The 27,418-nt window shown below is 42.1% G+C and overlaps 2 protein-coding genes, 1 long non-coding RNA gene and 1 pseudogene across 6 annotated transcripts in view; 1 reads left to right on the top strand and 3 right to left on the bottom strand.

Moving 5' to 3' along the window:
* Window positions 1-2,417, bottom strand: part of RNF144B (ring finger protein 144B) — a 248,435-nt gene extending 246,018 nt beyond the window's left edge. Inside the window, exon 1 of one of the 2 annotated variants that reach the window (XM_060189308.1) lies at window positions 2,130-2,417. The gene's annotated coding sequence lies outside the window, so the exon portion shown is untranslated. The remainder of the gene's footprint in view (window positions 1-2,129) is intronic. The other variant, XM_060189307.1, reaches the window with a different exon arrangement.
* An 8,305-nt stretch (window positions 2,418-10,722) lies between these two features.
* LOC132538056 (uncharacterized) lies at window positions 10,723-19,156 on the bottom strand. Its single transcript, XR_009549470.1, has 2 exons — window positions 18,873-19,156; window positions 10,723-11,164 (listed from the first exon to the last, which is right to left on the bottom strand). It is a non-coding gene; the product is annotated as an uncharacterized LOC132538056 (long non-coding RNA).
* Window positions 19,157-19,393: 237 nt separating this feature from the next.
* The window catches only part of DEK (DEK proto-oncogene), a 31,176-nt gene continuing 23,151 nt past the window's right edge, over window positions 19,394-27,418 (top strand). Inside the window, exons 1-5 of one of the 3 annotated variants that reach the window (XM_016195298.2) lie at window positions 19,394-19,540; window positions 19,906-20,068; window positions 23,346-23,447; window positions 23,796-23,905; window positions 26,177-26,271. In XM_016195298.2, coding sequence (XP_016050784.1) covers window positions 19,915-20,068; window positions 23,346-23,447; window positions 23,796-23,905; window positions 26,177-26,271 — 461 coding nt within the window. In that variant the 5' untranslated portion in view covers window positions 19,394-19,540; window positions 19,906-19,914. Of the gene's footprint in view, window positions 19,541-19,905; window positions 20,073-23,345; window positions 23,448-23,795; window positions 23,906-26,176; window positions 26,272-27,418 lie in introns of those variants that run through there. The other 2 variants (XM_016195299.2, XM_060189322.1) reach the window with 2 other exon arrangements.
* On the bottom strand, window positions 27,066-27,233 carry LOC132538393 (U4 spliceosomal RNA; annotated as a pseudogene).

Genomic DNA, 27,418 nt, shown 5'->3' on the forward strand with positions numbered 1-27,418 from the left:
CATGTGCCTCTGTACTACTTTTCCTTCAGGGAAGTTAATTTTGGAAAGGAGAAAAAGTTTACCAAGGAAATAATCACACTGTCTCAATACCTAGACAGTGACTCTATTCTTACAAGTTCAAAATACTTTTACAGTCCCCTAGTAGTCCTTAATAGCCTTAAAAACAGATTCAAGGAGCATCACTCCCATAAGAAGTATCTCATTTTGTAATGTTATATGATTTAATGTTACACCTTCTTGGTACTTTTTTTTTTTTAACCAGAGCACTGCTCAGCTCTGGCTTATGGTAGTGTGGAGGATTGAACCTGGGACTTGACGGAGCCTCAGACATGAGAGTCTGTTTGTATAACCATTATGCTATCTACCCCTGCCCCTCTTTATAGTACTTTTAAAGATTAGTTCTTCAACTCTCTTATTCAAAAAACAGGCAAGTAAAAATCTTTAGGTTATTATATGCTCAGTGGCTGAGCACATGATCAAATGTATAAAGCCACAGGTTAGATCTCTGGTACTCAAAGCAAACAAAAAAAATTTTTTTTTTACATTCTGTTTGTAATACAGAAATAGAAGAAAATCAAAAGACAAAGTCCAAGGTAGAAAAACATTCAATATTCATGTAAATTAAAATACAGTGTAGTGGGGGTGGAGGTAGAGAGCATAATGGTTATGCAAAAAGACTCTCATGCCTGAGGCTCCAAAGTCCCAGGTTCAATCCCCTGCACCACCATAACCTAGAACTGATCAGTGTTCTGGTAAATAAATAAATGAATAAATAAATAAATAAATATAATTTCAAATACAATGTAATGTACAGTCACTCCTAACCAATTCAGTGTAAACAATGCTTGATTCAAAAAATTAGGATTGTAAGCAGGATCTAAGTTAATTTCTATGAGAATTTATTCTTCTAGTTCTAGACATAATAGTGCATTTGGGTCTTTGCCCTCAACACATAGTTAAAAATCATTGAGAGAAAGTTGGTCAACGCAGGCACAGTGAGGCAAAGTTTTTCAGACTGCCACCAAATAGGTCTCAGTTTTTTGTTAATTGCCAGAGGACTTACAAAACGATTTTTACACTTTAAAAAAACAAAACAACTGATGCTTCAAAGGTGACTCCTTGGAATGACAAGATAATAGTTATGCAACAACTATTCTTTTTTTTTTTTTCATTACTGAGTTCTGATGTCCCAGGTTCAATCCCCAGCACCACCATAAGCCAGAGCTGAGTAGTTCTCTGGTTAAAATAAAATAAAATAAAAATAACTGACTCCTTAGCAAGGACTTTTAGAAGAATGGTACTTAACCTCTATATAAAATTTCCAAATGACCGATTACCCTCCACAGTCCCAAAATTGCCATCTGAGAACCAACATCAAATTCATCAACTTGCAGTGGCACCAGCTTACAAGAGGTGTTTTACTTTTTTTAATTAACACTAATATTTTTAGGTCACACTTACCAAATGCGGGGTGCCTCTCTCCTATGCAAACTTTACTTTCAAGAGATTTCTAGAGGAGTGCACAGAAAAGCACATCAAGTGGTTTTTTTTTAATATCTGCAAGTATTTGTGCATGCACCCACACAAACGTACAATACAAATATACATACATACAGTCTAAATTTCTGACTCAGAATCTCAGTGCCTAAGAAGGAGCTATTACTTTGTCTGTGACATGTGCTAGCAATGCAACCAGCCAGAAAACCTTAGAAATGTATCAGCATTTAATTTTCAGTGAGAAAAAAAAATAATCCCAAAGAACTTCAACACTGCCTTTGGTGCAGATACAAAAGGTACATTTACTTTGACTATTGGGGCAATATTCTCCCCAAGGTTAAGATAGTATTGAGGGCAGGGATGCGTGAGGGGTGATATACTCTGGAAGGAGAGGAGCTGTGATGTTTCCACCTGGAAATTAGTGCAAATTCCCGCGGGAAACTGCATCTGCGATGGCGCCGCACACCTAGAGATGGTTGGAAAAACAGAGCTCGGGGCTCGGATTTTCAGAAGCCGCCCCAGGGAAGAGGGAGACGGCGAGGAGGTGAGGGGTAAGAGAAGAGGGGTCCTGTGCACAGCGGAGGAGAAGCCGGGATGGCGGAGGTGGGGGGGGGCGCCCTCTGGGTACTTACTCTGCCTGCTGCACACTTCTCGGAGGAGCGAGCAAAGGAGAAGGTGACAGCCTGGAGAGGCCGAACCTGCAGCCAGTGCTGTGCGCCCCAGCAGCGTTATAGCGCGGAAGACTCCCCGCGCCGCTGCTGACCTCGAGCACAGCGCGGGGAAGAGATGAGCTGGGAGCCTGTGGATGCGCGCCCGCTGCGGGCCGCTGTCAGTTTCTCCAGTCAGTCGCTTTGGGTATCAGCGACTTTGGGTCTCCCAACTGGCTGCTCCTTCGCAACTGTCTCCTCCCACAACCCTCTCGCCAATTGCCTCGCTCTCCATCCCGCCCTTCGCCACGCTCCTCTTCTCCCCCTGCTGTTTATTCGGGAGAGTGGTGGCCCCATGCGCCGTCTGTGCTGCCTTTCCTCCCCACAAAGCCTGCAAGCACACACCTCCCCCTCCCCCTTAAAAGCGCACCCTTCTGGGAAGGAGGCGGCGAGTGTGGTCCTAGAAATTCTGGGGTTGAGAGATTCGGATTTAAAGTCAGTGACCTGCCCACTGAGGTTCAAGATAGTCACTACTTCCATCCCTCCTCTGCCTCAGTCCTTTCCTCACCTTCCATTTGTCTTAACCACAACACTTAACACTATTCAAATAGACTGTGCTCTCAGACACTTCTGTTAAGTCATTTTAATTTTGCCAAACCAACCCCTTCCATTTTACTATTTTGCTAATGCAGCCTCCCTACTATTTCAACTTGAGTTGCCAGGAGGTGAATTTGCTCTCAGGAGAGATGTGTTTAGCTGTACAAGCCAGGGCAAGTCAAGTCTTTTGCCAGCATTATCGATACCTGCCACCTGTCAGGGCCCCAAGACAAGGCAAGAGCAGTTAATTATGGGCTGAGCATTGCCAGAGCCTTCGTTCTCACTGGAGCCAAGTGCTGGGACGGAGCAGGTTGACTTATTCATGGAGAGTTCTAATGAAGGATGAACTAGCAAACTGAAGAGCATCCCGAGTAACATAGATAAAAACAGAAGAAAAGGCAGCAGTGAAAGCATTGTGTATCACTAACCCAAACCAGCTGGGAGTGACATAATCCTTACTGGAAAAATAGACAGTTGCTTATTAAATGCATTTTCATTCACTGATTCATTCACTCATTTACCTATAAGTATAACATGTCTATATAGGTCAGAAGCAGTGTAGTATTACTCAATCACATTATAACTTAGAGAATATTAGGAATTAACTTGAAAAAAACAATTGGTTTATAACAGCTTCAAATATGCAAATTAGTATTAAAGACTATATTCATCCATTATCTTTTCTTTTTTTGTTTATAATATGCCTTTATTTTCTTTTTTAAATTTATTTTTTATTTAAGAAAGGATAAATTAACAAAACCATAGGATAGGAGAGGTACAACTCCACACAATTCCCACCACCCAATCTCCATATCCCATCCCCTCCCCTGATAGCTTTCCCGTTCTCTGTCCCTCTGGGAGCATGGACCCAGGGTCTTAGTGGGTTGCAGAAGGTGGAAGGTCTGGCTTCTGTAATTGCTTCCCTGCTGAACATGGCCGTTGACTGGTCGGTCCATACTCCCAGTCTGCCTCTCTCTTTCCCTAGTAGGGTGGGTCTCTGGGGAAGTGGAGCTCCAGGACACATTGGTGGGGTCTTCAGTCCAGGGAAGCCTGGCCGGCATCCTGATGGCATCTGGAACCTGGTGGCTGAAAAGAGACATTATCTTTTCTTTTATCTGGCAATTTTCTAATCTGGAGGCCAGACAAAGTGGGTACCAATTAACTTATCAGAGTTCTCTATTGGGGAGGAGGTAAGTATAAGTATTGGGAAATAAATTTATCAAGCAAGTTACTGCAAATCAATGGAGCTTATTACGTGACACAGGGAGAGGGAAGGGATGGTCAGTAAAAGATTCTAGCATTCTTAGGGGACAGGATGTTGCACAGTGGTTAAACTCTTGAACTCTGAAGCATATAGGACTCATGTATCAGAATGATGCTTTAGTTCTCCCCTTCTCCATTCTGCCCCCTGTTAACAATACTTTTTTTTTTTTTGCATCCAGGGTTAGTTCTGGGACTCAGTGCCAGCACTATGAATTCACTGCTACTCAGTGCCAGCACTATGAATTCACTGCTACTGGAGGCCATTTTCCCCCATTTTTGTTGCCCTCGTTATTATTGTTGTTACTGCTATTGTTGTTATTGGACAGGACAGAGAGAAATCAAGAGAAGAGGGTAAGACAGAGGGGGAGAGAAGGATAGACACCTGCAGACCTGCTTCATAGCTTGTGAAGTGACCCCCCTGCAGGTAGGGGGAGCCAGGGGCTCAAACCAGGATCCTTACACCAGTCCTTGTACTTAGCACAATGTGTGCTCAACTGGCTGCGCTGCACTACCACCTGGCCCCCAGTAATACATCTTTTTTTTTTCTTTTTAATTTTCCCTTTTTGTTGTTTTTCATTGTTGTTGTAGTTGTTATTGATGTCATCCTTGTTGGATAGGAATGGAGAGAGGAGGGGAAGACAGAGAGGGGGAGAGAAAGACAGACATGTACAGACCTGCTTCACCGCCTGTGAAGCGACTCTCCTATAGGTGGGGAGCCAGGGGCTCGAACAGAGATTCTTCTGCCAGTCCTTGCGCTTTGCAACAATACATCTTCTAAAGTGTCTGTTGAAGGGAGAATATAGCATAGTTGCTATGCAAAAAGATTTGCATACCTAGCACTCCAAAATCCCAGGTTCAATCTCCTGCTCTGCCATAAGCCAGAGCTGAGCATCTCTGTATCTCTCCCTCTCTTATTAAAATGAACCATATGCATATACATATAAATATACATATACATATGGGAGAGACTCTAGTATTCTCATTCATTCTACTACTATGTACAGAATACTTGCTAGTCTGAAATATTGCTGGCGGTAGTGATAAGAATTAACATCAAGTCTCCCCTCCTTTTGCCACCACATGACATGCAAAGGGGAGTTTCACAGCAATGGAGCAGTCCTGCAATGTCTCTCCTTTCTTGTTTTCTCTTTCTTCTTCTTTGCCTCTGTCTCTCACCCTCTAAAAGAAAAAAGAGGAGTAGGGCACCAAAGTAAAAACCCTGATTTGAGGGGGAGGGTGGATGTTCAGCTTCAAGGGGCAGGAAGCAGGGGGAAGAAGAATAGGATGGGACACAATCTTTTGGTGGTGGGAATGGTGTTTATGAACACTCCTAATAATTTGTACTCATATAAATCCCTATTTAATTAATATGAGAGGGGAAAATTGATTGAATCTCTCAAACTTTTTAAAGCACAGATTAAATCTTTTTAATACATAGGCTGAGTTTTTGATATGTTGACTCTATTAAAAGCTTAGACCAGGGAAAACAGAAGCAACCGATGGCACAGCTATATACAAATAAAATCAAAGAACATAAATTATGCTGATGTTGTGTATGATACAGCAAATCCTAACAAAGGAATATTTCAAAGTTAACCCAGTTGCCAAACAATGTGATTATAGCAATGACTGTCTATTGTCATCTTAAACCCTAAGACAGCAGGAGCCTCCCGCTTCCTCTATAGAGCCTATATTTCCCACAGTCCTGGAACCTCTAGGGTGGGGCTCACTTTCCTGCATGCTTCTCTCAATTCATACCAAATGATATTGCATCTGCCGATCCCAGCCTAATCAACACAACGAGTACCACCTCAGCATGCTTCACCTCAGACTGTGTCCAAAGACGTCAGGCACAGAATGTCAACCTTTCAGCCTCATTACTCCGGTGAGACCTTTCCTTTCATAGGATTCTCTAATTCCATTCCAGGTGGTTCACTTCCTAACAAAGTCCCAAAACCTAGATATAGACCACGTCCCATGAGATAGAGTATATGTTCACATGTATCCATAAATTGGGGCAAAATATATACCTGAAAGCAAAAATACACAGTAGTCTTTAGTAAGTTAGTATAAAGTTCATAATGAAATAGTGTCTTACTTAGACTTAGATACCCTCATCACCTACTTCCTATTACAGTTCTCTCACTCACTCCAAAGCTAACCTTATCAAAGCAAGGACAGCAAAAGCTGAATAATAGCAAGAGACTGCCATACTTTATCGATGACTCTCTACTCACTATCAGGCCACCCCCATCAGCTGGGGCCCTAATCAGGGAGTCCTGAGATTCCCAAACATACATGATGGGCCTAAACCTCAAATAAACTCCTCTCTCCATTGGTACCAGTCATCTATATCAGGAACAACACAATAGAACCCTTTGTGGGCCCCCATAGGATCTTGCCCTCAACTTGCATCAACAATGGTAGAGAATGTTCCATCCTCCGAAGGGGGTTAGGATAACATATTTTATCTACCATCTGAGGAAGATGGGTCCTGATATTGGGGCAGCTTGGAATGTTCCTACTCATGACCACAGAATGTGAGCTCTGATTTACAGGGATGCAGAGGTCACATAGGCTCCTAAGCTGAATATGGGCCGCAGATCAGATCAAATGGATGGGGTTTATAGTCAACAATATGTATACACCTTTCCCATATTAGGGAGCTACTCTCTTCCCTGATCCAGCTTTCTGGTCCTTCATGACATCATCTCCCCAGACAATGACTTGGATTCACCTGCATATCAGATTTCAGGCTCAGGGGGGGAAAAAGAAAAAGAAAAAGAAGAAACTAGTATAGACACAGACCCTTTGGAATATAACTAAAATATTCCTATTAGCTATCTACAAAATGGAGGACCCCCCCCCCCCCCACCTCAACTCTTCATCTGTGCTATTCCAGCATTTAGGTCCAATCTTGGTCAACAATTTGTCTGGCTTTGTATGTTAATTTGTCTGGCTTTGTATGTTAACTCTCTTTTTAACCACCAGGTCCAGATGCTAGTATGATGCCAACCAGACTTCCCTGGACAAACAACCCCACCAAGGTGTCTTGGAGCTCTGCTTCCCCAGAGCCCTTCCCCACTAGGGAAAGAGAGAGACAGGCTGGGAGTATGGATCGACCTGTCATTGCCCATGTTCAGCAGGGAAGCAATTACAGAATCCAAACCTTCCACCTTCTGCATTCCACAATGACCTTGGGTCCATACTCCCAGAGACTTAAAGAATAGGAAAGCTATCAGGGGAGGGGAGGGGAGGGGAGGGGAGGGGAGGGGTTATAACCTAACTCCCTTATTTTATCTATTGACATAAGAGTGAAAATGGAGAGAACTAGAGCATCACTCTGGCATCTGTAGTGCCAAGGATCAAACTCAAGACATCATGTATCCGAGCCCAAAGTTCTAGCCACTGTGCAATTTCCTAAGCTATCCCTTTATTCTTTTAAAAATTACCTCATTCCTATTATCTTTCTCTCTTACCATATAATCATACTGCTACCTTCCTCAACTTAAGTCCATTGGTGTGAAATCAAAGTACAGGCTACTTCTACTTGACCTCATTGTGTAGATCTGGCAAGGTCTGGATGGTTGTTCAGAAAATAACAGTCTTCTTCTTCTTCTTTTAATTCTAGGTGATTTATTATATATATTACTTTATTTATTTACTTTTTTTTTTTTTTTTACCAGAGCACTGTTTAGCTCTGGTTTATGGTGTTGTGGGGACTGAACCTGGAACTTTAGTGCCTCAGGCATGAGAGTCTCTTTGCATGAATATACTATCTATTCCTCACCAGATTGTTCAGGAGATGAAAGACTCACTGTAGCCATGGTGGGGTATAATAAAAAAAAAATCCAGTAGATACAGACAAGCTTCCTCAGCAAGCTGGAAATGAAAACTGGAAATAATCATGAATTTTCATATTCCTTTCTTATTCTGATTCTCTCATATTATTAGTCTCTTTCAATTCCAAATTCCCAAGAAAGGAACTATTTGGGCCAACTTGGGTCAGATGCCTAGTCACAGAGTTATGATGTAAAACCATGCCTATGAATGTTCTTCATGTAACTGTGTGGCTGGCATAGGTTTGGAGCTGAATGAAAGGGTATTTAAAGAGTCTGAAGGGAAGTCTCCTTGCAGAAAGGATCCTCAAAGCAGACAAGTTACCAGACGTGTGATTAGTGATGTAGCTAAGTGACCAAGTACATGTTTTACATGTAAAAAGCCCTGGGTTTGGTCTATAGCACCAGTATAAAATAAGAAATAAAGATAGAGACATAGGGGGTAGATAGCATAATGGTCATGCAAAGAGACTCTCATGCCTAAGGCTCTTAAGTCCCAGGTTCAATCCCCCATACCACCAAAACCAGAACTGAGCAGTGCTCTGGTAAAATAAATAAAATAAAATATAGAGAAGTAATTTAGTAATTGCAATGGCAACCCATTATTACTATAATAAAGATATAAACAAAGTTCTAAAGAACATAGTGCCAAAGTCAGGAGAAATCTATTTCAAAGACACAAAGAAATCTTCATCAAGAAAGCAAGGTTAGGGGAGTCGGGCAGTAGCACAGCGGGTTAAGCGCAGGTGGCGCTAAGCACAAGGACCAGTGTAAGGATCCTGGTTCGAGCCCCCGGCTCCCCACCTGCAGAGGAATCGCTTCACAAGTGGTGAAACAGGACTGCAGGTGTCTATCTTTCTCTCCCCTTCCTTGTCTTCCCCTCCTCTCTCCATCTCTCTCTGTCCTATCCAACGAGATCAACAACAACTACAACAATAAAACAACAAGGGCAACAAAAGGGAATAAATAAATAAATATTAAAAAAAAAAGAAATTAAAAAAAAAAGAAAGCAAGGTTAGGAGGCTGGGCAGTGTTGCACCTGGTAAAGTGTGCATTAATGTGTTCAAAGACCCAAGTTCAAGTCCTTGATCCTCACCAGGTGGGAAGTTTCAAAAGCTAGCAATAATGTAGATATCTTTCTTCCTACCTCTCCTTCCCTTTCAATTTGCCCTTGTATCTATGAAAAATTTTTTAAAAAGAAAGAAAGAAAAAGAAAAGAGAGATAGAGAGAGGAAAGCTGGCTGGAGGTAAAGAGTATGTACCTTATTTTGATGTGGTTATAGTCCCATGTTCACTTGTCAAAGCTCATCTCATCAGATAGCATTTTTTTTTTTTTTTGGTACCAGGGTTATCACTTGGGTTTGGTGCCGGCACTAAAAATCCAGCCTTCCTGGAATCCATTTTTTTTTTTGGGTTTTTTTTTTCTCCCTACTTTTTTTCTTTTAATCTGATAGAATAGCAAGTGGGGTGACTGAGAGAGTAAAGCATCCCCCCTGCAGGTAGGGAGAAGGGTCTCAAACCCAGGTCCTTGCGCAGGTCCTCATGCATAGTACTATGTGCACTTAACCAGGTGTGTCACCACCTGGGCCCATATAATTTCATTATGTGCATTCTTTTATTTATCTTTTTTATTGGGTGGATCTACAGTTTACAGTAGATAGTTATTGGTACATACGTAAAATTCTTGTTTTCTGGAAAGCATTCTCACCTCCCAGCCTCCTCCACCATCAAGCACTAGGACCTGAAAGCACCTCTACTCCCAGTCCTTCATTTTGGTACAATATACCAAATCTAGGATAAGTTGTGCTTTGTGTTTCCCCTCTCTGTTCTTATTTCTCAACTTCTATCCATGAATGAGATCATCCCATATTCATCCTTCTCTTTCTGACTTATCTCACTTGACATAATTCCTTCAAACTCCATTCAAGATGAGGTGAAGAAGGTGAATTTGTCATTCTTAATTGCTAAGTAGTATTCCATTACTGCACTGGGCTGCACCGTGGAGAAGAGAGAGGAAGTCCAGAGCAAGTGGGGTACACAAATCTTTATTATAGGATGGGGGGGTGGCTCAGGCCACGTGGAGTCAGCTGACAATGGCCATCCCCACTACCTAACCACGGGGTGAGAGAAGGGAGAGAGATCTGAGAGAGAGCCGAAGGAGCCGGGGGGGGGGGGGGGCGAGAGCCCAGAGAGAGCGAGGGGGGGTGAGGGGGCTTTTATTGGGCAACAACCAGGGGTGACGTGTGGGGCCAGGATTGGTTGACGGGGGCACTGCTAGGATTTTGCAGGGCGTGGTAAAACCTGGGGGCGGAGACTGCATCAGAATAATTCCTCAGCGTCATCTCCTCCTTTCCCTTTATATCTAAATGGACACAGTAAAGAAAAATGGAATGGAGCAGGCTTAAATGTTATTAAAGAGTGCCGTGCTCAGGTAGGAAGATGTAGGACTTTCTGTGGAGGAGGGAAGGCTTAAATGGCTGCCAACCTTGTGAGATTTATGCATCCTCCTGTGCTCAACCCCTCTTTAGAGAGATAGAGACTTACCTGGAGGGACTCATCTCATAGGTTTAAGCGCAGCCTGCTCAACCATCTCTTCACAATATCTCTACATCTTTTCTATCTATCTAGTAATAGCATAAGATAGTTCAAAGTCTGTAAAAGACTATCATGGAGCAGAAACCTTTTGGGCATAAACCTAAATAACATAACAAAACAGGAAGGGACAAGTAGGGGAGTAGTAAAAGCCAGTGTGAAGTGAAGGGAAGGATTGGTGTGTAAAGGAACATTCCCTGCTTGGGGGGGGGGGGGGGTAGGGGCAAGGGTACATAATAGGGGGAGGCGGGAGGGCATGACCCACCAAACAGAGGGGCTATTTGGCATTGTATAGTCCTCAAGGCAACAGTCTGTAAAGTCTATGAACTACTCAGGATCAGTCTATGAAAAACCAGCAGCGTGAAAGGAAATAAGCTGCTTTAAAATTGTGTAAAATGTCTATAGGGTATGCCAGAAAGTCCGATACAAATCTCAGTCCAAAGTAGATGGCTAGGGGAAGAATTGGCAGGGGATGAGACGCTGCATGAGGGAGGTCAGCCGCTGGAATTCTGCTTTTCTGTAGATAGCCAGCTGGAACCGCCAACACGTGACAGGCAAATCAGAAGCAGGAACGGCAAGCAAGCATTAAGAAAGTTCTGTCCTTGGAGTCTGTGTATCAGGTTCTTCAGATCGCATTAAGTGACATCTAGGGAGGTGTGCCACTGTAGTTGTGCCATCTAGTAGGTGACGTCTGGATGTGCAGGGGTTCAGATGGTTTTTCTGGGATTCCTGTGAAAGAAACACAAACAATCTGCTTCTCGTGGTTAATTTGGACTTGTAACAAGTTATAGGTTTGTTATAGTTGATACCTCGATGATTATAATTGGTTTAAATCTCTTTATGATTTTATTTAAAGGTCTTCTAATGTGACCTCCTGTAGCAATCTCTACCACAGGATCTTGAGACCAATTTTAGCTAAAATATGTATTTTAAACAGACTCAAATTGCTTAGAGAGTTAACGCATTTTCGTGACAATGATTTTAACGTTTACAGTGCCAGATTGATGCCAGATCTGTTGTGGATTAATTTCCACAAGATAGTTTACAGGGCACCTTTGGGGGCCCTCCAAGGGTGTCCTGTATATAAAATTTATATATTTTAGTTTTGGGAATGTATAGTCACGTTAAACATTTAGACTTTTACCTTAAATAGTTAGTTACCTTAGCAAATTAACTTTTACCTTGTCTGGTAATAATGTAGCTGTAGGGTTACACTTTTGAGTGTTGCCAAACTTGAGACATACCCATAAACATTTAGTTATAACACACTGGAGGAAAAAGAACTTTTGTTATAAAAACGTATCATTTAAAAAACAAATTTATATCTGTCATTAGTCACACAGTTTAAGACTAAACACTTACATATATACCAAAAACTATATATAAAATTCAAAAGAGGGAGAAAAACAAAAATTTTGGAATGTTTCTGGACGTCTCTAGAAACTTTGGCTGCGTCCAGCATTTTTATATAATGCCAATTACCTTTTAGAGTACTCCGAGAAGATGGGTCATGCAAAAAAAAATTTTTTTGTCATTCAACACACTCACTCACAAAACACAACTGGCCAGTTATAACAGAAGACATTCAGGGAAAGGGTAGCAGAGAGGTCTCTGTGAGCCAGATTTTGTAGGTACTGCCGTGTCGTATTACGGGTCCTGGGATGTATCCTGCATCTGGTCCTCTTGTAGTATTTCTTGTTCTTCAGGGATAACAGCGCCATCCTGTGGGTATTGTTGGACATGGCAGGCAGGAACCCAGATGGGTTTAGAGAAATTCTGAGGGAAAACACATGCGAAACCCCTTCCCATGGTCAATAGTGGGTCAGGCCCTTGCCAAATTTTATCGAGTGGGTCTCTCCATTTGACCTTAATGGATGGGAGGGTAGATGGTGTTTTCCAGTGAAGAATGATAGGAGGTAGGTCTGAGTTATTGTAAATATTAAAGAGATTTAACATAGTTAAGGCTTTTGCTAGCTGGATATTCGGGGGTACATTCCTCCTTTAATTTTATTTAATTGAGCCTTAAGGGTTTGATGGGCCCTCTCGACAATGCCTTGTCCCTGTGGATTATAGGGAATGTCTGTGGTATGAGTAATGTTCCAGAGGGAACAAAAATCTTTAAATTGCTTGCTGGTAAATGCCGGTCCACGGTCAGTTTTCAGTTGAAGAGGTAAGCCCATCACAGCAAAACAGGAGAGCATATGGCTTTTAAGCTTTTTATAACTTTCTCCTGTCTGAGCTGTAGCCCACATAAATTTAGAAAAGGTATCAATTGAGACAAACACATATTTTTGTTTGCCAAAGTTTGGTATGAGGGTGACATCAATTTGCCAAATAGCATTAGCTTTTAAACCTCGGGGGTTAACCCCAAGGGTCTGGATAGCAGGTGTCTTTATGAGACTTGCACAAGAAGAGCATGTAGCGAGGATATGTTTTAACTGTGGTACAGGAACATCAGGAAATCGAGCTCAAAGGCCTTTAAGATTAACATGGGTTAGAGAATGAAAATTAGCAGGATCAGAGACAGAGACTGGGAAAGTTCCTGTGGAGGCAAGGCGGTCAACTGCAGCATTTCCTTCAGACAGGGAACCAGGAAGAGGGCTGTAGGAACGAAGGTGTTGAATATACAGTGGTTGGGTTCGAGAACAGAGCATAGAGGCGATTTGAAACAAGAGAGGGGAAAGTGGGTTGTCATCAATTTTCACATAAGAATGAGCAAGCCATGGGAGTAAGTTAACAGTATACACACTGTCAGAAAAAAGGTTGAAGGATTCTGGTACAGCTTTTAATGCAAGGAAAATAGCATAAAGTTCTTTGTACTGAGGGGAATTCTCAGGAAGCTCAGTAAAGAGAGGTTTAGGAGATTGTTTGTCTGGGTAATATATAAGGGCAGCAGCTCCCCTTTTTCCACCATCAGTAAAGATAGTAGGAGCAGAGGGAATGGGATCCCGAGAGAAAAGTTTAGGTGCTAGTAGAGGCAGAAGAGGTAAAGAAGCTATTAATTTATTAGAAGGAAAATGGTTATCTATTTGTCCTGGAAACCCCACGAAGCTTATGGCAAAGCGGGAATGATGGCGTATAAGCCACTCTGTAGCTGTGAGAGAAAAAGGCAGAATAATTAAATCCGGTTCTTTCCCTAAGACCTGCACAGACCTATTTCTCCCTTGGCAAACCATGAATGCTAATGCGTCTATCTCAGTGAGGAGTCTTGGAGCTCCTCCTACTGGCGTGTGAAGCCACTGGAGAACCCCATGGTCTTGCCACAATGCCCCTACTACTGTGGGGGTGGAGTTGAAGATTAGAAGGTTTACCGGAAAGGAGGGGGAGAATTGAACAAGGTGCATGTCCTGGAGGGCCTGGTTAACCCTTTCCAGTGCCGAGGAGGCCTCGGGAGTTAACTTACATTTTGAGGAGGGCTGTTTGTTTCCTTTCAACAGGTCAAACAGTGCTTGGAGGCAGCTTGGAGGCAGATAGAAATACTGCCTAAGCAATTTAAATTTCCTAGAAAACTTTGTAAGGAAGCAAGAGTAAGGTTAGAAGGAAAGGTGACATTAGGTTTTTGTTTTTTTTAAATATTTATTTTATTTATTTATTCCCTTTTGTTGCCGTTGTTGTTTTATTGTTGTAGTTATTATTATCGTTGTTGGATAGGACAGAGATAAATGGAGAGAGGGGAAGACAGAGGAGGAGAGAAAGATAGACACGTGCAGACCTGCTTCACCGCTTGTGAAGCGACTCCCCTGCAGGTGGGGAGCCGGGATTCGAACTGGATCCTTATGCCCATCCTTGTGCTTTGCGCCACCTGTGCTTAACCCAATGTGCTACAGCCCGACTCCCGACATTAGGTTTTAAGGGACGAATTTGCATTAGAGAAATCTCTGAACCTAAGAAAGATTGTTGTTTTCGACGGGCTATGTTGTTTTCGCCGGGCTATGTTGTTTTCGCCGGGCTGGCTTCACCGGCGGGTAACAACCAGGGACTCATGGTTGAGCTGTATGCAGTATCTCTTTATTCATGCAGGATGCAGCACAATCTAAGCCAAGCTAAGCTAAACTAAAAACTACAAACAATCTTGTCCTTATAAATATACTAGCCCAGTAGGGTGGGAACAGGATGCGACGCAGAGAGGGTGGAGAGAAAAGTGACTGGTGAAAATCAGGGTATGACAAGGAGAGGGGGCGGAGCAGGCAAGAATTCTACCACTGAACCACCAATGCCCTGGAGGGAGGGTGGTGCTAATCATAGAAATCTCAGTGCATCTCCCAAACTCTATGATTAGGGTCACAAGAAACCAAAGTTCCTGGTCAGGGAAACAAAGTGTGGCCCAGAGCAAAATGTTTCAGAGACAGAGTAACTGTCTCATGATGAAACAGTAGAGGCTTTGGCAAACCTCTTCATAAGTAGAAGAGAAGACCATAGTACATAGGTAGGCAAAGTCTTCACTTATCTGGGAGTTGCGCAGGTCCAGTCCCACATTGTAGGCGCCATATGTTGTTTTTGACGGGCTGGCTGAGAGGAAAGAGGAGAGAGAGAGAAGTGGAGAGAAAGAGACATCTGCAGACCTGCTTCACCGCCTGTGAAGCGACTCCCTTGCAGGTGAGGAGCCAGGGGCTCAAACTGGGATCCTCAAGCCGGTTCTTGCACTTAGTGCCACCTGCGCTAAACCTGCTGCGTCACCGCCCGATACCCAGGAACCATCTTTGAACATAAACTCTATGGCCATGCCAATAGCAACCTTGAGGGCACATGTGGCTCCCCACAAAAGATATTGGAGGAATTAGCTGTATCTTCTCAGGAGCTACTTTAAGGCCGCTTTTCTTTAAAGCAGGAATGAGAAAATCACGTAAGGCAATAGAGATCTGTATCTGATTTTCCCCATATTAAAATATCATCTGTATAATGAAAAACTTTAAGGCCCTTATGAATATATGGCACAAGGGCAGATTTAACACTCATCTGTGATTGGATACCTGGGTTGCTTCCAGGATTTGGTTATTACAAATTGTGCTGCTGTGAACATAGATAAACATAGATCTCTTTGGATGGTTGTGTTTGATTCCTTAGGCTATATCCCCAGGAGAGGAATTGCAGGGTCATGAGGTAGGTCCATTTCTAGCCTTCTGAAAGTTCTCCAGACTGCTCTCCACAGGAGTTGGACCAATTTACATTTCCACTGTCAGTGCAGAAGGGTTCCCTTATCCCCACAACCTCTCCAGCAACTGCTATTACTATCTTTTTTGATGTATGACATTATTACAGGGGTGAAGTGGTATCTCCTTGTTACCTTCATTTGCATTTCTCTGACAATCAGTGACTTGGGGAATTTTTTTGATATGTATGTTGGCCTTTGGATCTCTTTGAAAATTCTGTTCATATCATCTCCCCACTTTTGGATGGGGTCATTGGTTTTTTTTTGTTGCTAAGTTTGATGAGTTCTGTATATATTTTGGTTATTAGCCTTTTGTCTGATGTAAAGATCTTCTATTCTGTAAGGAGTCTCTTTGTTTGGGTGTTAGTTTCTTTGCTGTGTAGCTTTTCAATTTGATGTAGTCTCATTGGTTTATTTTTGGTTTTGTATTCCTTGTAAATGGATTTGTATCCTTAAAGATGTCTCTAAAACTTAGAAGGGAAAGAGTTCTGCCAATATTTCCCACTAAGTAGTTGATAGTTTCTAGTCTGACAACAAGTCCTTGGTCCTTTTGGATTTTACATTTGTATGTGGTGAAAATAGTGATTCAGTTTAATTATTCTGCATGTTTCAACACAATCTCTTATTGAAGAGATTCTTCTTCCTCCATTTAATAGTTTGGGCCTTTTTGTCAAAAATTAGATATCCATAGGTGTGGGGGTATGCATTTTATGTTAATTATACCTCACCTAACTGTAAAAAGAGAGAAAGAGAAGGAAAGAAATAGTTTGCGTTTGTAAATTGTAAAGACTGGATCGGTAAACAACACTCAGATTGTCATAAAAATTATTGAATTCTGGGGGCCCAGTAGAGATTGTGATCTAAAAAATAGGTATTTTCTAAAATCACACTCCATTACAATAATCTTGTCATAATGTTGAGGTTCTATAGCCAACCTATAATGGACATTAATTTTTCTGTCTTTGGTATTATAATAGCAATGTCATTAAGCATTATCTATGTAATCCAAATACCAAGTATTAATCAGTAAGAAGAAAAGTTTCATTTATACAGCAAGCAAGAGACATCATGCCAAAGCTCTATGCTTCTCTGAATCTTTGTCTCAATCCATGGAACAGTGGAAAAGGATTCATTCATTAATATTGGTATAAATAATACAAAATTTAGAGCAAAACTAGACACTAAATTTTGGTAACTACTTATTTGTTATCCTCCAACTTTTTTTAAGTCTCACTACCATTTTCTTACTTCCTACTGCTTGCTTGGAAGTATCTTCTTTGACCATTGTTAGAGCTAGAACATCTAGTTTATCAACCAACTGGATATCTCTATAACTGCAAGCCTAATCTCAAATTACTAAACTGTGCACTTTGGCTAACTCTACCAAAATAGAGTATGATATCTTATTTTTAGAAGAACCAAATGTGTTACTATTTGGAGATCACTGTTAGTCCATATGAGAGCAGTTTTATATTTTTGACCAGGTCTAAATAAAAATCCTGGCATCAGTTTATTTAAACTTTGTTAATTTACTAAGTTGATAATGCCGGCAGGTCTTTAAGTACCCTGCAAACAGACTCATACCATTGGCTAGGAAACAAAAAGGAGTGCATTTCACTTAAATGTTTTTCTTAAAATTTATTTATTTATTCATAAGGGCAAGAGGGAGAAATAGAGGGGGAAAACAGATTATTATTTTGGCTTATGTGATGCAAATCCACCGTTCTATTAATATATGCTGAACAAACTTCTAGGACACAACTTTTTTTTTTTTTTTCCCAGAGTTGGGGCCTCATGTAGACAGTTTCACATCACTGGGTCACTTTTTCATTAAGAGAGACTGAGATACACCATACCACTGGAGCATCCTGTGGAGCCTCAGTGCCTCCCTTGTGGTGTCTGGGGTCAAATCTAAGTGATAAGCATGGCAAGGCACAGGCCCTACCTAGTGTGCTTTCTCTCCTGTTCTGTAAACAAGGATTTATTTATTTATTTGTTAATATACAGCACTGGAAAATGAGCTCAGATCCTTCCTTCCCTAGCCAATTTTCTTTTCTTTTTCTTTCTTTCTTTCTTTCTTTTTTTTTTTTTTTAGAAATAGAGAAGTGAGGGTGGGGGTATAGCATAATGGTTATGTAAAGGGACTTTCATACTTTTGAGGCTGTCAAGTCCCAGGTTCAATCCCCCACACTGCCATAAGCCAGGGATGAGCAGTGCTCTGGTAAAAAAATAAATAAATAAATTTAAAAAAAAACAGAGAAGTGAAAGGAAATGCCAGTACCACACCAGCATCTGATGCTGTCATGGTCCTCCCATGTGGAAACAAGGCTCAAACCCAGAGACTAGTGCACAGAAGGAATGCACTCTACTAGTTGAGCTACTTCTCAGACCCTAAACAAATATTTTAATGTATTCAGTACAAATTGAGGAGAAAATAGTAAATGGAATGGACATTGTCTCTGCCTATAAAGTTTACAGTCTAGAAAAAAAAAAGATGTATATGTAAGCATGAGATTATGCTTAAGAAAGTTGTATTTGTTGTATAGTAGTATTGCTCTGTAGTTGTGTTATTGTGTAGTTGTAGTTTCTTGTGTAGTGGTATGTGGTTAGCTATGTGCTGTGTTGGGTCGTGTAGTTGTGTATTGCTGTGTTAGGTTGGCAAAGGCTAGAAGAAGAAGAAGCTGTGTTAGGTTGTTGTGTGTTATGTTGTGGCTGTCTTTTCTTCTCTTTCTGTTTCCTTTTTTTTTTCTTCCTACCATGGCACTGCTCAGCTCTGGAAAATGGTATGAAATCTGAGGACATTTTGACAAGATTTGCTTGTGTTGGGGAAAGAAGCACAAAAGGAAACCAGAGAACTTGAAGAAAATGTTTGATTCTTAACCCTGTACCACAGAGTCCATTCGAGCAAACTTTAATCATATTCCCTTTAAGTCTCTAAGGAGTGAAAGGATCCCTTGGGTTGCTAGTGTAAAGAGGTGGAAGGAAATATAGAGAATTACATGCTGAAAGAGAGCACTTGGTAGAAGAAGAATACAGAGTTCAGTTTTGGAAATGGTGAATTTAATAAAAGCTATCTGGGGAGCTGAAGTGGAACTCTGGGAGAAGGGTCTGGACTGGGCAATACTGTATTTCTTCTATTACAACACACCCTCACCCCGGCATTTACAGGCCTGTTAAATCTACCTGTCACCTGCAAAGGTGATGTGAACCTTCAAGGTGCTAGGATTTTGCTTGACAATGCACCTTACAGATGGCAGTCTTCAGAAATACAGCAGCTTTGGTCCCTACCTGCTTGATGCTGGAGTTCTACGTGAGATTGGTCAGCTAAGTCATTCCCGTCCAGCTCTGTGAAATACAGTAGAGAGCGACTACCTGGAGAACTAACTTCTTTAACCTCCCGCTAGCCAGCGCCTTCCCCAGGCCGAGACTGGGGAGACAACAACTCTTTTCCGGAAACAAGCCGTGCAGACAATACACCACATGCCCTCTAAGGTTCTTCCATTCTGCGTAGCCAAGTCGGCTCTCGGTGGGTCAGCCGAGCTCCGGCCCGCAGGCTTTAAGCCGCCGAGTGCCGACAGGAAGCTGAACGCAGGCCGAGCTGTCCCGGCAGCAGCGCGCCGCGCCTCCGCCCGCCGCTGCCGCTGCCGCTGCCGCCGCCGCCGCCGCCGGGAGCTCCTCCTCAGCCCCTCCCCGGAGCCGTAGTGTCAGCCGGGGCTTCCCGCGGAGGCTCCGAGCCTGCCCCTCCTCATCCACCCCGTGCGCGCCAACTCCCAGCTCGGGCCCCTGATTGGTCGCCGCATTCCCGCTTTCCTTCCCGAACCGCCATTTTGAAAATTTTGTTGATTCCGGGAAGCGGAGAGCGCGGCGCGAGCGTCAGGCCAGGCAGCGGCCCGCGCGCCTTCTCCTCGCGGAGCTTCCTCGCGCGCCAGGCTCGCTCGCGGCCGCCGGGAGCCGCGGTGAGGGCCGAGTCGCGAAGGAGGGCTGCGGGCAGGTCGCCGCGGAGCCCCCACCCGCACCGCTCCGTCCTTTCGGACAGCGGCCTGGGGCGGGGGAGGGGACGCGGAGCGGCGGGCTGCTGGGGCCGCGGGCGGCGGGCGGCGGGCGGCGGGCGGCGGGCGGTGGGAGGGGCTGGCGGGAGGCAGCCCCTGGGGAGCGCGCGCCGCTGTGCGGGCCGCGGGAGGAGGCAACTTTGAGGGCGCATTTCCTGCAGCCTCCGGTTGCTTGTGCAGGCTGGGGTCGGGTGATGGGCTTGGGGGAGAGGACCCCATCTTCCCAGCAGGGTGGAGGGGACCGAGACGTTTGGCTTCCTCGCGGCCCACAGGTAAACAGCATGTCCTCGTCCGGCCCTGCCGCGGAGGCAGAGGAAACCCCCGCCCAGCCTGCGGCGGAGAAAGAGCCCGAAATGCAGGGTCTGAAAGCGGAGAGTGAAGAAGAGGAGGAGGAAGAGGAGGACGAAGAGGAAGAGGAGGAGGAGGAAGAAAAAGGTGGGTAGGAGGAAATCATGTCCCCACTGATGGGTTTGCAGAAAACGGTTTTCTCGCTGGTTTGCAGTCAGCCACACAGACTTGGTTTTCGGCCCCGATGTTCTGAAAAATGTAGCGCTGTGCGTGTGTGTAAGTGTGTGTAAGTGTAACAATAGCCGAGAATGAACTTTGGATTGCAGATTTTTTTTTTAAGTTGTTACAGTGGTTCTTAAGTTTTTTGAAGTGTAATTGACTTCTTGGCAGCAACATAGGTCGAATGTTCCCCCCCCCCATACGTTTCAGTGCTGTTACTCTCACATTTTCCCATTAGAGGTGCGTTCCTGTTTTAATCTTTTGCTTATCAAAACAGGCGCCTTTTAGTGTTACTGTCACACAGTAAGTTTAATCAGGCTCGCCCTGGACCCATCTTGGAATAAATCTGCTAAACTTCAGCAGAGGTCCATTTGAAAGGCCTGTGGGAGTTACTCTCACGGGGAAACACCAGCGAAAGCTGTTGCTGCTTGAGAAAGTTGTTCAGTGTGAAAACAGTGACTTGTGAAAGTTGAGTACGAGCTCAGAAACTGTGTCTGGTTTTGGAGTGGGGGGAGAGCACGATTAAACATGATCTGACTGGGCAGGACACAAGAACTGTAACAAGTTTACAGAATGGTACTGACAGTATCCAGTTGATCTTGGCAGCACGGCCTCTGAGGTATGTCAGCTTTCTAAAATGTTAAATTCCCTATCACAGAGACTTTAGCCTTCTTTGATATTGGCCTGATCTATTCAATAAATTCAAACAGGCTTAACAACAAACAATTTCAAGATTATATGCTGTACTTTTTATTTAAAGTGATAGGTGCTCTAAGAGGTCCACATTTTAAATTTTTTTAAATATTTATTTATATATTCCCTTTGTTGCCCTTGTTTTTATTGTTGTAGTTATTACTGTTATTAATGTCATCGTAGAGAAATGGAGAGAGGAGGGGAAGACACAGAGGGGGAGAGACAGATAGACACCTGCAGACCTGCTTCACCACCTGTGAAGCGACTACCCTGCAGGTGGGGAGCCTGGGGCTAGAACCAGGATCCTTACACCTGTCCTTGGGCTTTGCGCCACCTGCGCGCTTAACCCGCTGCGCTACTGCTTGACTCTCTAAGAGGTCCGCATTTAAGTACCAATTTCAATTACCAATGAAATTCTAATTTAATTGTCCATAGTATAGTAACTGAAAATTGGCTGCAGCTCTCACTACTAGTCAAGAGTTAACATTTCTCTGATTTTTGTTTGTTTTTCAAGGATAGACTTTAGGTACCATAGAGATGCATCTGTGAATGGTGGGGAACATTATAGAAGTTATGTATAAATACTATCATGTAATAGAAAGTAGTGCTTGGGGAGCTGGAGTGGTGGCACACCAGGTTGAGTGCACACATTACAGTGCACCAGGGACTCAGGTTTGAGCCCCACAGTCAGACTCTCATGCCTGAGACTCCAGGATCCCAGGTTCAGTTCCCCGTAGCCCCCTCCCCAACCACCACCAGAAGCCAGAGCTAAGCAGGGCTTTGGTTTTAAAAAGAGGATGTCTGTGCTATGTAAAGGTAGTGTTGACTTGTCAGTGGTTTGGGGAGAGAAAAGAATGAAGATTGGACAGAGGAGATACCATAGTGGTTATGCAAAGAGATTCTCATGTCTGAGGCTCTGAAGTCCCCCTGCACCACCATAAGCCAGAGCTGAGCAGTGCTCTGGTGTTTCTGTCTTTCTTTCTCGGTATCTCTCTCAAAAAGAAAGTAAATAAAATACTTTTTTAAAAAAATGAATGAAGGTTTGTTACAGAGGCTTAAGAGGTGCTTAGTAAAAAATGACCCCTGTGTATTTCCATCATTGGTAATTGGATCAATAATTTTATAATTTTCTGAAAAATAGAATGCAAAGCAAGACTGAAGATAATTATGTCTGTTTGGGGTGCATTTAGTTGGGTGCCTTGAGGACATGAAGTAGAGATGTTCAGTGGGCAGCCAGGTTAGGATCTGGACTAGGGAAAGACCAGGAAGGTCTTTCACTTACAGATGGTAATGAGAGGCAAGTAAATGATGTAAACCAATCAGGGAAAGTAAGTGGAATGAAAGTGAAGGTTGTCGTAGAGTATTTTCTTTCTATATAACATTATCAGAAAACTTGTTTGAATCTCCTTTATCTTTATAATTCTTTCTATACAAATCCTTACATCTCCAAAGCTTACCTATGATCCAAAATGTCTTGGATCATTTTTTTATGTATTATTTCTTTATTCAGGAAGTTTACAGTTGACAGTAAAATACAATAGTTTTTACATGCATACTATTTCCCAGTTTTCCACATAACAATTCAATCCCTATTAGGTCCTCCCACCATCAGTCTTGGATCATTTTTTTTCTAAGCCAAAAATAATTACTGTTTGTCTCACTCACAGGACTTATTTATATCTTAAGTTGCTCTGTCATAGAATTTTGGAGTATAATATGTATTTCTCATGACTCCTACATGATCCCTTTCAAGAGATGTTCAATGTCTTATTAATTATCTCTTTACTCTCATCCCTTTAGTGTATAGCGCAACATTTGCTTGAATGACTGCAAGGCTTACTGTACTGCAAATTGTGTCCTCCTTTCTTTTACCTAATTTTTTTTTCCCCTCCAGGTTTATCACAGGGGCTCGCACCTGCACTACAAATCCACTGCTCTTGTGACCGTTTTTTGTTTTTTTTTTCCCCTTTCTTCAGTTTTTCAGATAGGACAGAGAGAAATTGAGAGAGATGGGGAAGATAGGGAGAGAGAAGCAGACCTGTTTCACCACTTGGGAAGCATCTCCCCTGCAGGTGGGGAGCTGGGTCCTGGAACTGGGATTCTTGTGCTTTGTGCTGTGTGTGTTTAACCTGGTGTACCACCACCAGGCCCCCTTAGAGTTTTGCTTTTTGTCTACATATCTTCCACATCTTACAGTCTCAATCTAAATATGCTGCTTTCTGAGATAACAAACTGTAAATAATATTTACTAGAGTTCAGTCTAATAAAAAAGGAAGCTTAGTTGAGGGCCTTAATGATTTTTCACTAGTAAAACTAGTTATTTACATGGGCATAATGTAATTGGGTCAAGTTTTGTTGCTTTTTAATTTTCCTTAACCTGAATACCCTGTGAAGTTGCTAGCTAAGTAAAACATTCTAAATAATTTTCTTAGTGATGGTCTTAGCAAGTATTTTCATCTTTAATGTCATTAAGGTAGCATAATCTTGAGATTTGTCTGTTTTTAATTTCTAGAAAAAAGTCTCATCGTGGAAGGCAAGAGGGAAAAGAAGAAAGTAGAAAGATTGACTATGCAAGTATCTTCTTTACAAAAAGAGCCATTTACAATTGCACAGGGTAAGTGTATTCTGTATTTCCTGGTGAAAAATATCCTAAATAAGTAAAATAACAGTTGTAGTGCTTTTTTTTTTCCAGAGTAGTTATGTATGATTGGTATGTGACTTAATTTGCCATAGTAGAACAAAAGATACAGAGATAATGCTGTAAAATAATTTTCATGGCACCAAAGGCAAATAAGTTTATAAAATAGTTTTAAGTGGTTATTTACTTTTTGGTGTGAGGGAGGTACCAGTGATCAAACCTACCCATTGTTAGTATGTGCTTTAATATTGAGCTATTATCTCTAGTCCTATAATTAGGATTTAACTTTAGTATTTATATTTTCCTTTTTTTTTTTTCCCTTAGGAAAGGGGCAGAAACTTTGTGAAATTGAAAGGATACATTTCTTTCTTAGTAAGAAGAAAACTGATGAACTTAGAAATCTACATAAACTGCTTTATAACAGACCAGGCACAGTAAGACCTTTCTTATACCTTTTAACATACAAGCACGTTTTTAGGCCTGTAAAGGACTTCAGTGATCAACTGAAGTTGATAATTCCTTTTCCTTACCAGTGACAATCTAAGACACTTGTTAAATGACATATGACACACACCCAGATTTTTATAAGTTTAATATTCAGAGTTCTTTCTATAGTAGTTGTTACTATGTCAAACACAATTAAATCCAGGATGCAAAATGGTGAGGTTTTGGTGAACTTTAAATGCATTAGGAGAAGTCTCTTTATTGGATGTTTTAGCCACTCAGATAAATAATACAGTATAAATTAAAGCTATCTCAGATTGAGCACTATCTAGTAAATTCATATAGTTATTCTTTGCCTATGAGTTTATTAGAATAAGTCTGTTTCATTTTCTAAATTCTACTGTACATAGAACTTAGGTATTTTGTGTAGTTAAGCACATTTTGCTTTGAGTTGTAGATGAGTAAAGTTTGACATAAGAATAGAGTGTTTGAAGCATTGTCTCACTGATTTTTATATGTATCTCAATATATATATATCATCAGGGTTCTCCCTTGGACTCAGTGGCTGCACACAAATCCACTGCTCCCAGTGGTTATTTTTCTTTTTTTTTTTTTTTAAATCTTTTATTTATTTATTCCCTTTTGTTGCCCTTGTTGTTTTATTGTTGTAGTTATTATTGTTGTCGTCGTTGTTGGATAGGACAGAGAGAAATGGAGAGAGGAGGGGAAGACAGAGATGGGGAGAGAAAGATAGACACCTGCAGACCTGCTTCACCGCCTGTGAAGCGATTCCCCTGCAGGTGGGGAGCCAGGGTTCAAACCGGGATCCTTATGCCGGTCCTTGTGCTTTGCGCCACCTGCGCTTAGCCCGCTGCACTACAGCCCGACTCCCTTTCTTTCTTTCTTTTTTTTTTTTTTTTAATATTTATTTTCCCTTTTGTTGTCCTTGTTGTTTTATCATTGTTGTGGTTATTGTTGTTGTTGATGTTGTTGTTGGATAGGACAGAGAGAAATCGAGAGGAGGGGAAGATGGGGAGAGAAAGACAGACACCACCAGACCTGCTTCACCATTTATGAGGCAACCCCCCCTGCAGGTGGGGACCTGGGGGCTTGAACCAGGATCCTTACACTGATCCTTGTGCTTTGCGCATGTGAGCTTAACTGTCTGCGCTACTGCCCAAACCCCCTTTTTTTTTAAATGTATTTATTCCCTTTTGTTGCCCTTGTTTTATTGTGGTAATTATTATTGTTGTTATTGATGTCATTGTTGGACAGGACAGAGAGAAATGGAGAGAGGAAGGGAAGATAGAGGAGGAGAGAAAGATAGATACCTGCAGACCTGCTTCACCACCCGTGAAGCGACTCCCCTGCAAGTGGGGAGCTAGGGCTCAAACCGGTCCTTACGCGGGTCCTTACACCATGTGCACTGAACCCGCTGCGCTACCACCTGACTTCCCTTTTTTAATTTTTCTTTGTCTCTGTATTTGCTGGGACAGAGAAAAATTGAGAGGGGTGGGGAGAGGAAAAAAAAAAAAGACATGTAGTGCTGCTTCACTGCTGCTGAAGTTTATACCCTACAGGTGCGGACCAGAAGCCTGATCTTTGATCCTTTTGCATAGTAACTGGAGTGCTCAGCCGGGTTTGCCACTGCCTGGCCCAACAAATATCTAATTTATACTAATTCTATTACTGTTTAATACTGTTCATTTCTAGGAGTGTTCTCCCTTTTTAAAGAATAAAATGCTAAACTTCCTGATTTAGAAAAATAGTATTAGTAACAGCTACTGCTTTTTCTTCTTTTAGATTTATTTGTTATTTTATGAGAGAAAGGAGGGGGGAAAGAAGCAGATCATCATAGCCATATGTAATGCCAAAGATCAAACTTCGGGCTTGGGAGTCCAACACTTTATCCGCTGTGCCACATCTTGGGCCACAAGTAAATTCTTCTACTTAGGAAGATTAGGACTTTTTATGTACTTATTCCATATCACCTAGTACTATCAGTTTAACAGTTAGCTGTGGTTCTATAATTACCAGTAAAAATTTGCAGATGGAAATTTATGTTTAACCTTATTTTAAATAATTACGTTTATAGACCTGTTGTAATGCTCATAGTTTAATAATACATATAATTTTCATTTGTGAATAACAAATGTTGAACAGAAGTGTAACTTCGGATAGGAAAATAAAGGTGATAGCTTCTTTTTTTTTCTTTCAATTTTGTGTGTGTTACTGGAAATCACATTAATAAATATTTTCAGGTGTCATCATTAAAGAAGAATGTGGGTCAGTTCAGTGGCTTTCCCTTTGAAAAAGGAAGTGTTCAATATAAAAAGAAGGAAGAAATGTTGAAAAAGTATGTTTCAATCAACGTGCTTTTATTTTAACATTTGAATGTAATCACTCATGCATTTTCGTTAGATTGCTAGTTCTTTGCTCTGTCCAGTTACTTTTGATCCTGCATGGGAAACAAAACTGGGAACTCATGTACATTCAGTTCCTCTGAGTGGTTTCCCCTGCTCAGTTTTAAAACTTTACGTGAGAGAAAAAGGTTGGGGGGTGGGGCACATCAGAACACTGCTGCCATCCATGGAGTTCCCCTGGTGTTGTCTATATGGTGCCAAGACTCAAACCCAAGCTTTGTGAACATTAAGGTCTGTATTCTGCCACAGGTGATAATCTAGCCGTATTAGTTCTTTGCTTTAAATGCCAAGTCTTTGAGTGGAGAAGATAGCATGGCTCTCATGTCTGAGGCTCCAAAGCCTCAGATTCAGCCCCTATAAGCACTGAAGGCCAGAGCTGAATAGAGCTCCGGTTAAAAAAAAAAAAAGTAAATGGGGCTGGTGGTAGTCTAGTGGGTTAAAAGCGATGTAGTGTGAAGCACCGGGACTGTCATAAGGATCCCAGTTCAAGGCCCTAGCTCCCCACCTGCAGGGACGTTGCTTCAGAAGCAGGGAAGCAGGCCTTCAGGTGTCTATCTTTCCCCCTCTCTGTCTTCCCCTCCTCTCTCAATTTCTTTCTGTCCTATCCAACAACAAGGGCAACAAAATGGAAAAAATAGCCAACAGGAGCAGTGAATTCATAGTGTAGGCACCAAGTCCCAGCAATAACCCTGGAGGCAAAATAAAGCCAAATAGTGATTTTTCATGTTAACTTGGGTTGTTCATTACAATATAGTCAAGTTTATTGAAAACATTTTTCTTTGCCAGTACTGACTATATTTCAGGGGGTTGTGGAGAGGTGGGAAAAGTTGTCAATTAGCAATAATCACACCTCAGATAAACCTAATTGGCTATGATATGGTCACTGTGCAAAGCTTATTGAAAACTTTTTAAATGAAAGACAATTCTAGTTATAGGAGAATAATATAGGCAAATTGTTTATAAATCAGAATTCAGAATGTCTAAAGGGAACATAGTAAACAACTAACTCTCTTGGGACTGGGTAGTGGTGACCTTGGTTAAGCACACACATTACCATGTTCAGGGACCTGAATTTGGGAC

This window comes from Erinaceus europaeus, chromosome 4 (assembly GCF_950295315.1).
Source record: "Erinaceus europaeus chromosome 4, mEriEur2.1, whole genome shotgun sequence".
NCBI classification, from domain to species: Eukaryota; Metazoa; Chordata; class Mammalia; order Eulipotyphla; family Erinaceidae; genus Erinaceus; species Erinaceus europaeus.